The sequence below is a fragment of the Anomaloglossus baeobatrachus genome, chromosome 6 (assembly GCF_048569485.1).
Source record: "Anomaloglossus baeobatrachus isolate aAnoBae1 chromosome 6, aAnoBae1.hap1, whole genome shotgun sequence".
Classification (NCBI taxonomy): Eukaryota; Metazoa; Chordata; class Amphibia; order Anura; family Aromobatidae; genus Anomaloglossus; species Anomaloglossus baeobatrachus.
In genome coordinates this window covers 373,778,387-373,791,770 of record NC_134358.1, presented here as the reverse complement: position 1 = coordinate 373,791,770, position 13,384 = coordinate 373,778,387, and the positions used below count along the sequence as shown (strand labels likewise).

Below are 13,384 nucleotides of genomic sequence, written 5' to 3'. Positions count from 1 at the left end.
GAACAGTAAAACAGAACTCAATGAGAAATCTGTGTTTGGGGTCTGTGCATAGTACAGACCCCGAACTTTACAGTTTGGGTTCGCCTATCACTGGTACTGTAGTCGTGAGATCACTAGACAGTGGCAGAGCGGCATTGCTAGTTCTGCAGACAGCGAGTAACTCAGATTTTAATATTTTTCCCAGCATAGATCTATAATCAATAAAAAAATTATAAGAAAACTCATTCAAAAGAGCAAATTATAATATAAGAAATGCATGAAACATTAATCTCAATAGTAATTTATCACCTTTCTTTTTTGATGTGGATAGGCATTCCAAGAAACCCTCTCCATCTAGCTTTAACATAAAGAAAATTTACTCTTTAGAAGAACTTTCAACTCAGATATTTATTCCTGCGGATTCCTTAAGAGGTTTGTTACTTATTTCAGATTGATATTGATATTAATCTCCAAAGTATGAGAGATGTAGGTTTGCAGCATGTCACACAAGTTGCTCAATTTTTGCGGATGATGCTGAGGAGGAACGGGGACAGGACAGGTCATGTCTACACCTGTTCAATTCATCAAAAGCATTGGCGTTTTGTATAAAAGAAATGCTGCACCAGTCATTTGACTGGAATAGCATTTCTTGCTCAGAACAGAGAGGCGCACATGACTCATAAGATGCTCCACCTGTGCTCCACCTAGATCTATGATGTTATATGGCGATTGGCCATGTTTTAGCATCTGAATTATGACTAGGACACCAAGACCCCCTGTAGTTCTCTTGTACAAAACTTTCAAGCTGTTATGCAACTAGTTATTGCTTCAATGGTATTATGTTGGCCTTATATATATGCATTGTACATTTTTATCATTTATGTGGTTATAAAAAAAATGCTGACATGTACACTTCATTTATGTAATATTCATTTTATTATAGACATCTGATTTCTTTACTCTTTTTTCTGTTTTATGGATTACACTAAAAGCAATATAGTATGTTTTATAAAACCCAATAAAGAGACATTAAACATTTAAGGGAACGTGTCATGCGAATCTTACTGGCCAAACCACTGTCATAGTGAAAGATCTGTTCTCCTGCAGCGTCACCAGGAGAAGCCGGTCAGGAGCGGCACCTGACTCGTCTTGTCCCTGGCTATGGTCACTAGTCAGATATTCTAGCTATATTTTCTGTAAAACATAGCATGCCATAGCATTTCAGAGAAAAATATACCTGGCTTCAATCTTGTAGCCATGCTGCTATTTATGCTGCCAATAGTTTGGGTAGCATGAATCAGGTCATAGGTTTCCTTTAATGTGAGGAAGATTGAGGGGGCTTGACTGTTGAGCAGTGTTTCCCAATTGGAAAAATGTCTAAATTATTACATATATTCCAACTATGGCAACTTTGTCCAAAATGCAAGAAGACTTCAGGCTTTCTTATTCACTTAATGTGTGACTGTAATAAAATCATAGATATTTGCGACCAATTATATAACTCTTAAATGATAGCATATCCACTCATGATAAGAAAGATCCTAAAATGTGTGTTTTATATTTTGTCTTCATGTCAAACAATACCATAATGTAGAATGTTGAATTTTTTTCTTGACACTTTATTCCATTGGAAATTGATGATTTCTTGGAATGTAATAGGGTCAACATTTCTGGCTTCAATGTCTCTGAATTGGCTGATTTTGTAGCTATACACACAATCATTATAAGTCATCAAAGATTTCACACCAGAAAACTGCCGTTTTCATACCAGTTTCTCCTATCCCCAACAAAATGGGCAGTGCTTGAGTGGGTGTCATAGGATAGCGATGGACAGGGGGCTCCGATGCTGCCCTCATGCTAGGGTACCCTAGGCTACCCGTACCCTCAAGGTTACCCCTAATGGTGGAGATGCCTGAGTCACATGCCTGGCTATTCTCCTCACCAGATCTAATCTGTTATCCCCACCTCCCCCATGGAAGGAAAGGGCAGGAGTGTGATGGTAACCAAGATTAAGGCCAACAAAGGAAAATCAAAACTCAGACACACTGCAAACTCACATGAACAAACAGAAGAGACTATGGAGAGACGCAAGACCAGGAAGGTAGCGACAAAAAAGCAGCAATGGTTAACAGTACAACTTCTCTGTTACAGATGAACCAACTGATATGGTAAAAGGTGAGAGTAAACCGATATCAGTGGTCAGGATCCACCGTGCAGTGGTGGTAAACTGCAGCTGATAGCCTAAGGCTGTAGTGATATTCAACAAGACCCCAAAAGTAAATAGGCACCTGTGTTAAAGTTCACACAAGTGTAGGCGCAGGTTTACAATGACTCTATGTAAATATAAAGAACCTGCATGTACAGTCTCTGTGTTCTAATCCACACAGAAGCTGCAGTATAGTTTAATGGGACCCTGTTGCTTCACAGGACCTGACAAGGGAATTAATATAATAAGGACTGGGCCTGTTTACTCACAGGACCAGAATGGGCACTATGCTCTCCTGTGACTTCACAGAAGTACATATATACAGCATACACAGCATGGATAGGGATGTAAATGCAGAACACTACCCATATGCTGCTAATATACGCTCTGGGTAAATGCAGAGGTGAGCGTGTAGGGTATTGCTCCTATATCGGAACCTGAAGGCCCACCTCTTCCGACAAGCCTACAACCTGCCATAACCCTCAGTCTGATACAGCGCCGCACAATCAACTCTACCCTAACCTACTGTATCCTCACCTATCCCTTATAGACTGTGAGCCCTCGCGGGCAGGGACCTCTATCCTCCTGTACCTGTCTGTGTCTTGTATTGTTTATGATTATTGTACTTGTCCCTATTATGTACACCACTTTCACATGTAAAGCGCCATGGAATTGATGGCGCTATAATAATAATAAATAATAATAATAAATAATAATAATATCGGGTTGTAATAGGGTATCTCCGGTTAACCACTGGTCCATTAGAGGCACAAGCCCGAAATCCCTTGAGCCCAGCCTAGCCAGCTTCTAATCCTAACTTGGTCTAGATGTGACCACGATGCCTCACATTAACCTGCCTTCTGACCCTTAATCAGTCCGGTAGGACTTCGCTGCATATCCCTATCTAAGGTAGCTTTGTGTTGCTGCATTCACAAAGACGAGTGCGCACCTTCATATGGGCATCAGGGCTATTTATCACCTCTGTACCTCCCAAAAGATGGCGGAACCACATGCAGCCAGCCCCTTTGGCCAATGAGAGCCTTACATGTCACTGATGACATCACCGAGGCCAATAGAGTCTTGCCTTGTCACTGATGATGTCATTGCGGCCAATAGCAAGTAGCCACGTCACTGATGTCACCGCGGCCAATAGAAACTTGCCAGGTCACTGATTATGTCACTGCAGCCAATAGATACTTGCCAAATCACTGACATGCTCAGATAATAGCAAAAGACCCATAGGAGTCCCGCACTTGCTCAGTAGGCTTTTTTTGACATTTAGTGTCAGAATTAAAAAAAGTCCTGGTCACCATCCGTGGCTCAGGAGACCAGGCTGAGCGACCTCAGGTACGGGGAGGAGCAGCTCCAGAAGACAAACGAGGAGCCCCCGTACCCCAGGTCCTGACATTCTCACAGCAATGAAGCACAACATCCACCAGTAAGTCTGGGTCCCAACACCTTACAAAACCGGTATAGGTAAACTATAAACTGGCATTAATGAATTAGTACATCTAGTACAGGGGTGGGGAACCTTTTTTCTGCTGGAAGCCATTTGGAAATTTCTACCAACCTTCGGGGGCCACACAAAATTATCAATGTGAAAATGACCCTGCCATATTTGGCCAAACAATTAACTCACCGCTACTGTGGCGGCCGGAGCTGCTTCTCTTTGGTGCGGCCATGATGTTTGGTGATACTAATCATGTTTCTTCTCACAGCTGCTTTTTCAAGTTTGGCTTCATCTGGAGCACAGTCAACTGTTTGTGATAATAAGATTGGTAAATCATATACATCACATAACAGACACTGTATATACATCACAGGAGACACTGGGACTGCTGTATATACATCACAGGAGACACTGGGGGCACATACATCATTGGAGAGCTGGGGGCATATACATTACATAGGAGACATTGGGACCGCTGTATATACATGACATAGGAGATGCTGGGACTGCTGTATATACATCACAGGAGACACTGGGAGCACATACATCACACAAGGGGCTGGGGACATGTATATGCCCCCAGACCCTCTTGTGATGTATATGCCCCCAGCCCCTCCTGTGATGTATATGCCCCAGCATCTGCAATGTGATGTATAAGTCACAGGAGACGCTGGGGGCATGCACATCACAGGAGATGCTGGCGGCATGCACATCACAGGAGACGCTGGGTGCATGCATATCACAGGAGACACTGGGGGCATGCACATCACAGGAGACGCTGGAAGCATGAACATCAAGGAGATGCTGGGGGCATGCACATCACTGGAGACGCTGGGGGCATGCACATCACAAGAGATGCTGAGGGCTTGCACATCACAAGAGACGCTTGGGGCACAGACATCACAAGAGACACTTGGGGCACAGACATCACAAGAGGGGTTTGGATCACAGACATCAGAAGAGGAGCTTGGGGCACAGACATCACAAGAGGGGCTTGGGGCACAGACTTCACATGAGGGGCTTGGGTCACAGACATCACAAGATGTGCTTGGGGCTCAGACATCACTGGGGGAGGCACAGCTATATCACTGGAGGGAGGTACAGCGATATCACTGGAGGGAGGCACAGTTATATCACTGGGGGGTGGTACAGCTATATCACTGGGGGGAGGCACAGCTATATCACTGGAGGAAGGCACACTTATATCACTGGAGGGATGCACAGCTATATCACTGGAGGGAGGCATAGCTATATCACTGGAGGGAGGCACAGCTATATCACGGGGGGGGACACAAACCTGGGGTGTTACACAGCATTGCACTGCTGGTTGCACGCAACTTGGGGAGGGGGGGTGGTACACAGAATGGGGGGGCCCACAAAGCACTGGATGGGGCACACAGCAGCAGAGGACGGCCGCTTGACACACAGCAGCGCCAGACTCACAGCACCAGAGAGCAGGCACCGGACACACAGCACCGGAGAGAGAAAGCGGGCACTCAGCTCCGTAGGGCAGAGGGCGGGCACAGAGCTCCGGAGGGCAGAGGGCGGGCACATACTGCTTGAAGCTGTGAAGCTGCTGTTGGACGAAAGCGCAGAGAGCTAAACCCGCCCATAAAGTTAGTCCTTGGCACACCAGCACTGGCGTACCCACCCCCTTGGTACCCACAAGCAGCACATGTGGGGATTTAAAGGGCCGGCGGCCTGCTAGACCGCGGTGGCAGCTCAAACACTGCCACCCCCATAAATCTGCCCGTGGGCCGCAGAATAGGTCATGGCAGGCCACATACAGCCCATGGGCCGGAGGTTCCCCGCCCCTGATCTAGCATATATAGGAGGGGAGTCGGCGTGATTGGCTCTCCCACAACATGTGATCAAAAGAGACTAACAAGCAGTGAAGCAGAGATTAACTCTTGCTAGCCTCCCCATGCCTGTGGGCCAAAGCCCACATCTTCCTGCACTTATCACAGACCTGAGAGGTTAGCAGTCAGTGTGTCAGAATTTGTATTTTCCACAGTTCCCCATTCCTGACACCACCGTGATTGTTGGTGATGCTTGTAAAAATCACCTTTCTGACAGTGGAAAGAGGGTACAGCGGGGATGGCATCCCACAGCTCATCTACATCATCACTAGTTGTGATGTTCCCTACACCAGATATCTCATTCCAATACCTGACTTGAGTAAGATTTCTGACGTGGCACATGGAGGTGCACTCCACTCGTCAGATGCTCCAGACCCATAAAGAGGCATGCACCTGTTCATGAATCAGGAGCGTCCGACTCCAGCATGCCACCTTATCAAGGCTGTCATAAAAGAATCTGGCCCTATGTTTGTGCTTTTTTGTCTATATCAGCTGTTAGGTATGGCTAAGTTCACACATCCTGTGTTTTCAATCCGTCAGGTCCGTCAGCAACGGATCAGTCATTTTCAAGATGTCAACTGATGCAACTGATGTGTTTTTCACAGGATTCCTTTCACAGGAATCCTGTGAAAAAACGGATCAGTTGCGTCCGTTACATCCGCTGTGCGTCCGTTTTTTGACGGATCAGTCATGATCCGTCTGTGTTTGGGACAGCCCAGTGGGCGTGCCAAGCATGCTGGGCATGCTCAGTAGAGCATGACGGAATCCTGCGCTGGATTCCGTTGTAAAACGGATTACGACGGAATCCAGCACCATAGACATGCATTACAAGCTTGACGGATGGCGACGGATTCCTGCGCGGCGCGTTAATTTTGACGGCCCGAAAAACGTTACATTCTGCGTTGCTCCCCGCTCGGCGGTCAGTCAAAAACGACGGACCGCGACGCAGCGGATGCAACGCAGGGTCATCAGTCGCAATCCGTCGCTAATAGAAGTCTATGGGGAAATACAGGATTCCTGCAAAATATTTTGAAGGATACCGTAATTCCCCAAGGCGACGGATTGTGACTGATGCAAAACACAGGATGTGTGAACTTAGCCTATCATGTTCTGTGAGGTAAAGATGGCAAAATTACTTTATAATTCTTTACTTATCAATACAGCAAGCCCTCTTCTACATCAGTAAAACTTAAAAAACAAACTCCGTAACATTTCTTTTATTTACTTACGGTATTCTTATTTAACTCTCACAACATACACATATCTATGCTTCTTTGTGCTATTTTAAAGTCTGTACTGTGAGCAATTTCCTTTCCTATCTTGCCTCCACTAGCTGTTTGTGTTGGATGCTTTGCCCCAAATTGGTCCTCAACTCCTGTTGTACTATAGAGCCTTTACTCTGGTTCATCTGGAGTTATGCTTTAGACTAGAGACTGGGAGGGCAATCTGAACAGCCTGTAGTATTTTACGCCATTTAGATCTACCTCACGGGAATTTCGTATTTACTTTTGCATGCAATCTGACTTGTTTCTCACTTACGTCTGTTATGCTTTATCTTTAATACGTCAATTTTTATACATATATATACAGTATATAAATTTATCATTTTTCCAATATAGATACAGAATACAGTTACATGGCTTTGATGGATGCAGATTATAAAAGGCACCCAAAAAATAAGTATATTTCCAATATGATATATTATACAGTGGATGTGCAATGGACACAATGCCTCTATTGGCATAATAAACAGTGGAACTCTAAAGAATGCACTCCTCAGAAAGGAACTACAGCCACAGTGGTTGCTTGCAGGTTTGTGAAAACCTTGTGCAGCTCTAGAGTAACATATATTTGTATTTTTATTTGGGAATCATTCTAAATTAGATAGCGTTATGTAGAAAGAATGTAAATAGTTGTTAAAGTATTATTCTCTTATCTGCATTTTGTGGGAATAACTTCCAGATCTCAGTGATCAAAAGCTGTGTTGCGAAAACAGCAGAGCTCAGATATGCTATACTGGTTACCTAATATCCATAGAAATAAATGGAAGCTCTACCAACAGCTCAGTTTGCTGTGTGTAGTTTGCTTTGCTAACAAACAATGTAGCACAGCTGCTCTTTTCTGTTTTCATAGTCCTACCTATGGATGGCTAGGATCTAAAAGCAGTATTTCCCATCTTGGCCAAAATTATCCATTTGCTACCCTTGTGAATAGCAAATATTATAATATATTACTATACAATTCTATATTAACTATGCTATATATGCTCTAACATTAAATTGAAACATTAACTTAAATTTGTCTGTAACTATTAAAAGTGATATCCTTATAGTTAGAAAATATTGATTAGAGATTAAACACATGATAAGCTGGAAATTTGCTAATTTACTGCTTTCAAATAGTATTCAATAACAATAAAATGATTAATCTTTTATATTTTAGCTGTACACATTTAGGTTTATACACTACTGCAAACAGACAAGTTTTATCTCAACTTCTCATTGAAGATATCTCACAGTTTATAAGGTAAACGTATTTAGAATTCAATTAAACCTTTGATACACTGTAAGCCTTCTTATTTTATTGCCTTTTAAGGCTAGGTTCACACACTGCGTTTTTTTGACGCTGCGTTTTTGTGCGTTTTTTGCGTCAAAAAACGCACAAAAACGCACCCGCATCAAATAAACGCGGCAAAAAACGCAAGCGTTTTTGCTGCAATTTGGTGCGTTTTTTGCTGCATTTTTGCTCACTGCGTCTTTATGCGTTTTTTATCAGTGAACAATGCCATTAAAGGCTAGGTTCACACACTGCGTTTTTTTGACGCTGCGTTTTTGTGCGTTTTTTGTGGCAAGGAGGAGAGGCAGGGGGAGCAGAAGTAGAATGCTCAGCATACTGCATCCAATAGTGTATGCAGGAGAGCAGACAGCAGCTGCAGAACTACAAGGCTCAGCATCCTCCATCCAGGACTGTATGCAGGAGTTTTTTGCCCCCCAAAACATTGATGTGGGCTTCGCCATATTTTTGTATGCTAGCCAGGTATAGCAGGCAGGTACGGGCTGCCCCCAACCCCCAGCTCCCTATTTGTACCCGGCTGGGAACCAAAAATATAGGGAAGCACTTTTTTTTCTTTATTTCATGAATTTCATGAAATAATTTAAAAAAAAATGACGTGGGCTTCGCCCAATTTTTGAGTTCAGCCAGGTACAACTAGGCAGCTGGGGATTGGAATCCTTAATGCAGGGTGCCCATGCTTTCTGGACACCCCCGCTGCGAATTGCAGTCCGCGGCCACCCCAGAAAATGGCGCTTTCATAGAAGCGCCATCTTCTGGCGCTGTATCCAACTCTTCTAGCTGCCCTGGTGACGGGTGGCTCGCTGGGTAATAATGGGGTTAGGGCTAGCTGTATATTATCAGCTGGCCCTAAGCCCGAAATTCATGGTGTCACGCCAATATTAGGCATGGCCACCATGAATTTCTAGTAAAGATAAAAAATAAAACACAACACACAGAAAAATATTTTTATTAGAAATAAAACACAACACAATTAGTGACTCCATCTTTATTGAAATAAAGAACCCCCCTCCGCAGTAATCCTGGGTCAAGGGTCCCGCGCCATCCAATCCAGATCCAATATCATCTGATCGGTCTGCTGGAAGGCAAAGCGATCAGATGATGTGTCAGGTTCCAGGATGTGAATCACATCACACATCAGCTGATTGTATAAAAGCCGTTTATACAATTAGCTGAAGCATCAGTGCAAAAAAAAATACTCACTTATGTGCTGATTACCGGCAGCTCCTGAAGCGGAGTCTGATCCCGTCCAATCGCTGCAGGAGCTGCCGCTAATCAAGGATGAAGTCTCCTGACGGCATCCGCTGACAGGTTAAGCCGGCCGGGCGCCGGCATCACTATGAGACTTACGATCAGCTGATGCGTCAGGTGACCGCATCAGGTGATCAGCACCAGGTCCTGCAGATATCGGAGGTGTCCCGGCCGTCTGCACACAGCCGGAGCGGCGGTACCGGAAGAGGAGCTGGGAGTGGGCATGGCACCGGGAGTCTGCAGACAGGTGAGTATGACATTTTTTTTCTACTGTTCACTTTTGTTTTCGCAGCTGCCTCCACCTCCCGCCCAGACATGGCGCCGCACGGGAGCAGACATGCACAGGACTGGAGGTGGATGCAGGGGTGACGGTACCGGGAGGATTCACGCTTCTGTATTTACTAACAGAAGGAATCCTCTTCCTGTACATGTCCCTTTACTGCCCACTCCTTGCGTTTATAGCTGCATTTTTAGTCATAGAAATGCACTAAAATGCAGCTATATTTGCAATTTGCTGTTTTCATTGCATTTTTGAACATCTCATTGAACTCAATGGGTGGAAAACGCAGTGAAAAACGCAAAAATAATTGACATGCTGCGTTTTTGTGGGCACCACAAAAACGCAGCTAAAAAAAGCCGCTGTGTGCAGACAGCAAAAATGAAAACTCATAGACTTTGCTGGGGAAGCAATGTCATGCAGTTTTCTGAGCAAAAACGCACCCGAAAAACGCAGCGAAAAACGCACTGTGTGAACTTACCCTAAAGGGAAATAGCTTCCTGCAAGACTTTGGAGGATCATTTGTAGTAGCCTTTAAGGGAGAGACATAGTGTATCCATATATGTTAATTAAAGTTGGTATAACCAACTAATGTAATTGGAACCAGTTACCTGTCTCATGGATGGGGCATATTGAATTTCAATATTTACAGTCCTTTGTTGTTGCAGTAGGTAAGGTAAGATATTTGGCAGTTGTATTAGTCTGATTGAAAATATGTATGCTTGGCCAATACATCACCTTTAAAGGCAACCTGCCACTCAACTCTTGGTACTTAAACCACTTTTGTGTAACCCCTGTGGCTTCAAAATGGTAACTACACTCTTATATAAATTCCTTGAGGGGTGCAGTGTCCGAAATATAGTCACCTGTGAGGGCGACATGACATCCAAAGTCTATTCTAGCCAAAACTGTCAATTAACATTTCTTCCTTTCTGAGCCCTGCCATGTAATTTCAACTACATATGCGGTATCAGCACATTGAGGAGAAATTGCATAACAAATTGTGAACTCAATTTTCTCATGCTGTAATCTCTTGTGACAATAAAAAATTTGGAGCTTTTTCATTCCACTTTGCACTAATGCCTGTGAAGCACCTAAAGTGTTAAACTTCCTGAATGCAGTTTTTTAAATATTTTGAGGGGTGCAAATTTTAAAATAACATGTTATTTGGGGATGACATACAGGTCACTCAAAGTCATTTCAAACGTGAAGTGGTCCCTAAAAAAAATACGTTTTGTAAATCTTGTTGAAAAAAATGAAAAGTAGTTGTTAAACTTTTAACATTCTGAAAGAAGCTGATATAAAATAGACATATTTTGAATGTTAGGAAAATGCTCCATAAAGCCCAACGTAAATTTTTGTGGGGACAAACGGACATAAAACCCCACAATTGGCACAAACTCAAAGGCATAATATATAAAGGCGAGGACAAAGAGTTATTGCGTGCAAAAAATAGACAATTTTTATTAGATTCAGTAGGTGAACATCCGTATTAAAAACACATAAAATCAGCAAATTGACAGGACCATGGACTGGATTCCATATTGCCTCAGGATAAATAACAATCAGTATATATATATGTGGCTACACATCCAAGCAGATACATGTGTTAAATACATTCTATCTTAATGCCATCAGTATAGAGAACCCTTCAGGGTCACAACCACATTTTAGCATGTATAAAGAGTCACTAAGTATCTGTCACGCTCCCCGTGTCCCAGCACCACTCCTTACCCACTGATCCAGTCCACGTGTCCACCGGTCATGACTGCCGCTCCCGCTCTTGCTCCCCAGACTCCTGTTCCTGCTCACAGGAGTCTGATTCTGACTAATGTTCTGTATAGGACCGGGCCGCGCCCACTCACCTGGTCTTATAGCCCCAGCACTGCTGCAATAGGAAATGACCTGAGGCTGTGCTCAGTATATAAGACTGGCCTCTCCATGTGGGCGGCGCCTGATCATCGCTTGTGTTTCTATGCCTTGTCTTGTGAGCTAGGTGCTCAGGTCTTTGTTCCTGTTTCCTATTACTGCCTTAAAGTACGCTGTGACCTTAGTGACCTGGTCCTGTCTTTGTTTCCTGATACCTGCACCCATTCCTGCCACGTTAGTGCTCCATCTACCGTGTACACTGCCCTCCAGGTGGGGTGCTCGGTCCAGTGGATCCACCTCCTGGGCCTACCAGTCCTCCCTGGCCCTCACAGTATGATCAGGCCATGGATCCCGCTGGAGCGCAAACATCAGAGCTGGCTGAGCTGCTCCAGGAGCTGGCACAACAGCGTGAAATCCTGAACCGGATGCTGAAGTTCATGATGTCCGTTGACCACTGGTTGTATACGCTGCAGACCGCTGCCTCGTCCACGCAGCAACCAGTCTCCAGGTCTGAACCAGGTTCCTCCACAGCCTCGCAACTTCGCCTTGCTGCTCCGCCTCGCTACGCAGGGGATCCCAAGTCCTGCCGTGGTTTCCTGAACCAGTGCTCCCTGCACTTCCAGTTGCTCCCGCACTTGTTTGCCTCAGACCAGGCCAGGGTGGCGTTCCTGATGTCACACCTGGAAGGCGAAGCCCTGGCCTGGATTAACCCCCTGTGGGAGAACGAGGACCCGATGATCACCGACATCCAGGAGTTCCTGCAAGCATACAGGAGCACCTTCGACGAACCCGGACGAACTACCGCAGTGACCTCTACGCTCCTCCGGCTACGCCAAGGGACCCAAACAGTCGGCCAGTATGCCATACAGTTCCGCACGCTCACTTCGGAGCTGTACTGGAACAATGAGGCCTTAACGGCGGCCTTTTGGGAGGGTCTCTCTGGACGCATCAAAGACAAACTCACCGGCCGGGACGTTCCCCGCACCTTGGACGCTTTGATTTCCCTGGCCACTCGGATTGACCTCCGTTTTCAGGAGCGTGCCCAGGAGGTAGTCCGGGAAAAGCGACCACCTTGCCACGCCTTGCCCCCCAGAGACCTACCGCACCCTCGTCTCTGCCTTTCCGCGAATCGTCACCAGAACCCATGCAAGTGGACAGTCTGACCCAAGCCAAGCAACGCCGTGCAGAACGGCTCGCCCGGGGCCTGTGCTTCTATTGCGGAGACGGTTCACATATGATCCGTTCTTGCCCGGAGAAACCAGGAAGACCCCAGGTCCAAGGGATGGTGGGAACCGCCACCCTTGCCACCGAAATCCCTTTGGTTCCAGTTAAACAGACTGTCCGGGTGACGACAGAGGGGACCCGGTTTTCAGCTGAGGCCCACATCGATTCCGGGGCAGCAGGCAACTTTATTCACCTGGCCATGGTAGACAAATACCAGGTCCCTGTCACCCCGCTGAAGAAGCCTCTCTGGTTCGCCTCTGTAGACGGCAAACCGCTCTACGAACCTGTCCGGTTTACCACCGAGCCCGTGAACCTCCAGGTTGGCACTTCGCATACAGAGACCATCGCCTTCTATGTGATACCGAGGATGGCTCCTGAGCTCCTTTTGGGCCTGCCCTGGCTGAAACTCCATGACCCTGTTATTAGTTGGCGCTCTGGCGCGATTACCCGCTGGAGTCCCTTGTGCCACGAAACCTGCTTGCAGCCTGTTCCTCAGCCCCTGGCACTTGACTCAGTCAAGCTGCAGGATCCTGAAGAAGAGACTACGCTATCCAGTGAAGTTCCACCGCCCCAGGCATCCGAGACCTTGATTCCACAATCTTCTGGAGATGAGACTTTGATTTCACCGCCTTCTAGAGTTGAGACTTTGACTCCACCGGCTACTGAGGATGAGACTATGACCAATACCCGGTCCGAGA

At 45.7% G+C, this 13,384-nt stretch overlaps 1 protein-coding gene across 1 annotated transcript in view; it reads left to right on the top strand.

Moving 5' to 3' along the window:
• Nucleotides 1–13,384, top strand: part of PKD1L1 (polycystin 1 like 1, transient receptor potential channel interacting) — an 884,746-nt gene that overhangs the window by 544,402 nt on the left and 326,960 nt on the right. The window contains exons 38-40 of the mRNA XM_075316120.1: nt 311–411; nt 7,114–7,306; nt 7,937–8,020. Coding sequence (XP_075172235.1) covers nt 311–411; nt 7,114–7,306; nt 7,937–8,020 — 378 coding nt within the window. The remainder of the gene's footprint in view (nt 1–310; nt 412–7,113; nt 7,307–7,936; nt 8,021–13,384) is intronic.